Source organism: Volvox carteri, assembly GCF_000143455.1.
Source record: "Volvox carteri f. nagariensis unplaced genomic scaffold VOLCAscaffold_14, whole genome shotgun sequence".
In the NCBI taxonomy this organism is placed as follows: domain Eukaryota; kingdom Viridiplantae; phylum Chlorophyta; class Chlorophyceae; order Chlamydomonadales; family Volvocaceae; genus Volvox; species Volvox carteri.
The window spans coordinates 1-1424 of record NW_003307557.1 but is presented as its reverse complement, the minus strand read 5'-3'; the positions used below and the strand labels follow the sequence as shown (position 1 = coordinate 1424).

The 1424-nt window shown below is 67.5% G+C and overlaps 1 protein-coding gene across 1 annotated transcript; it reads left to right on the top strand.

The window, feature by feature from the left end:
* Positions 1-1181: 1181 nt before the first annotated feature.
* VOLCADRAFT_59247 (uncharacterized protein) lies at positions 1182-1412 on the top strand (the record flags this gene model as incomplete). Its single annotated transcript, XM_002949416.1, has 1 exon — positions 1182-1412. A coding segment is annotated over one exon (231 nt), but the record flags the coding sequence as incomplete, so codon positions are not given.
* Between the last annotated feature and the right edge of the window lie 12 nt (positions 1413-1424).

Sequence of the window (1424 nt, the reverse complement as noted above, 5' to 3'; positions counted from 1 at the left end):
GTTTCCCCCCCTGTCAATCCATCCTCATCCCCCCACATGTCGCTTCGAGTGGCGACGGTGGCGGTGGTGACGTTTGTGGAGGCAGCCAGTGATGGATGCGTTGGCGGGTGTGGCATGGGCGGGCGGGTGTTGCGGCTGCGTAGGTTGTGGCATTGGTGACGGATGTGGCGGCGGTGGCCTGCGGCAGGTGTCGCTGCGGTGTCGGTAGGTGTGGCGTTGGCGGCGGGTGTGTCTGCGATGGCGGTGGTAGCGGTTGTGGAGGCAGCGGTGCCGGTGCCGGTGGCGGGTGTGGCGTTGGCGGCGGGTGTGGCGGCTGCGGGAGGTGCGGTGGCATTGGTGACGTGTGTGGTGGCAGTTGCCTGGCGGCGTTGGAGTTGGCGTTGGCGGGTGTGGTGTTGGCGGCGGGTGTGGCTGCGGTGGAGGTGGTGGCTATGGATGTGACGGTGGCGGTGACGGTGGCGGCGACGATGGCGGGTGTGTCGTTGGCGGTGGGTGTGGCGGCTGCGGGAGGTGCGGTGGCATTGTTGACGGGTGTGGTGGCATTTGCCTGGCGGCGTTGGAGTTGGCGTTGGCGGGTGTGGCGTTGGCGGCGGGTGTGGCTGCGGTGGAGGTGGTGGCTATGGATGTGACGGTGGCGGTGGCGGTGGCGGCGACGGTGGCGGGTGTGGCGTTGGCGGGGTGCTTGGCGGCTATTGCAGGTGCAGCGGCATTGTTGACGGGTGTGGTTGCATTTGCCTTGACGGCGTTGGAGTTGTCGTTGGCGGGTGTGGCGTTGGCGGCGGGTGTGGCTGCGGTGGCGGTAATTGTGGTGGCGGCGACGGTGGTGGGTATGGCGTTGGCGGCGGGTGTGGCGGCTGCGGGAGGCGCCGTGGCATTGATGACGGGTGTGGCAGCAGCTGCCTTGGCAGCGTTGGAGTTGGCGTTGGGGGTTGTGGCGTTGGCAGCGGGTGTGGCTGCGGTGACGATAGTGGCGGTGGCGGTGACGCTGGCGAGTGTGGCGGTGGCGACCGGTGTGGCGGCTGCGGCAGGTGCAGCGGCATCGATGACAGGTGAGGTGACATTTGTGTGGGCGGAGGAGGAGTCGGCATTGGCGGCGGCGTCGCCTCTGGTGATGCAGCCGCCGGCGGAGCTGTCGTCCTCGTCTCCACCTGTCCATCGAGTCACTTCGAGTCACTTCCTTCCCACTTGTCATTCGAGTGCCGCCAAATGCGGCAACAGCGGCGGCGGCGTCGCCTCTGGTGATGCAGCCGCCGGCGGAGCTGTCGTCCTTTTCTCCACCTGTCCATCGAGTCACTCCGAGTCACTTCCTTCCCACTTTTGTCAATCGAGTGCCGCCAAATGCGGCAACAGCGGCGGCGGCGTCGCCTCTGGTGATGCAGCCGCCGGCGGAGCTGTCGTCCTCGTCTCCACCTGTCCATCGAGTC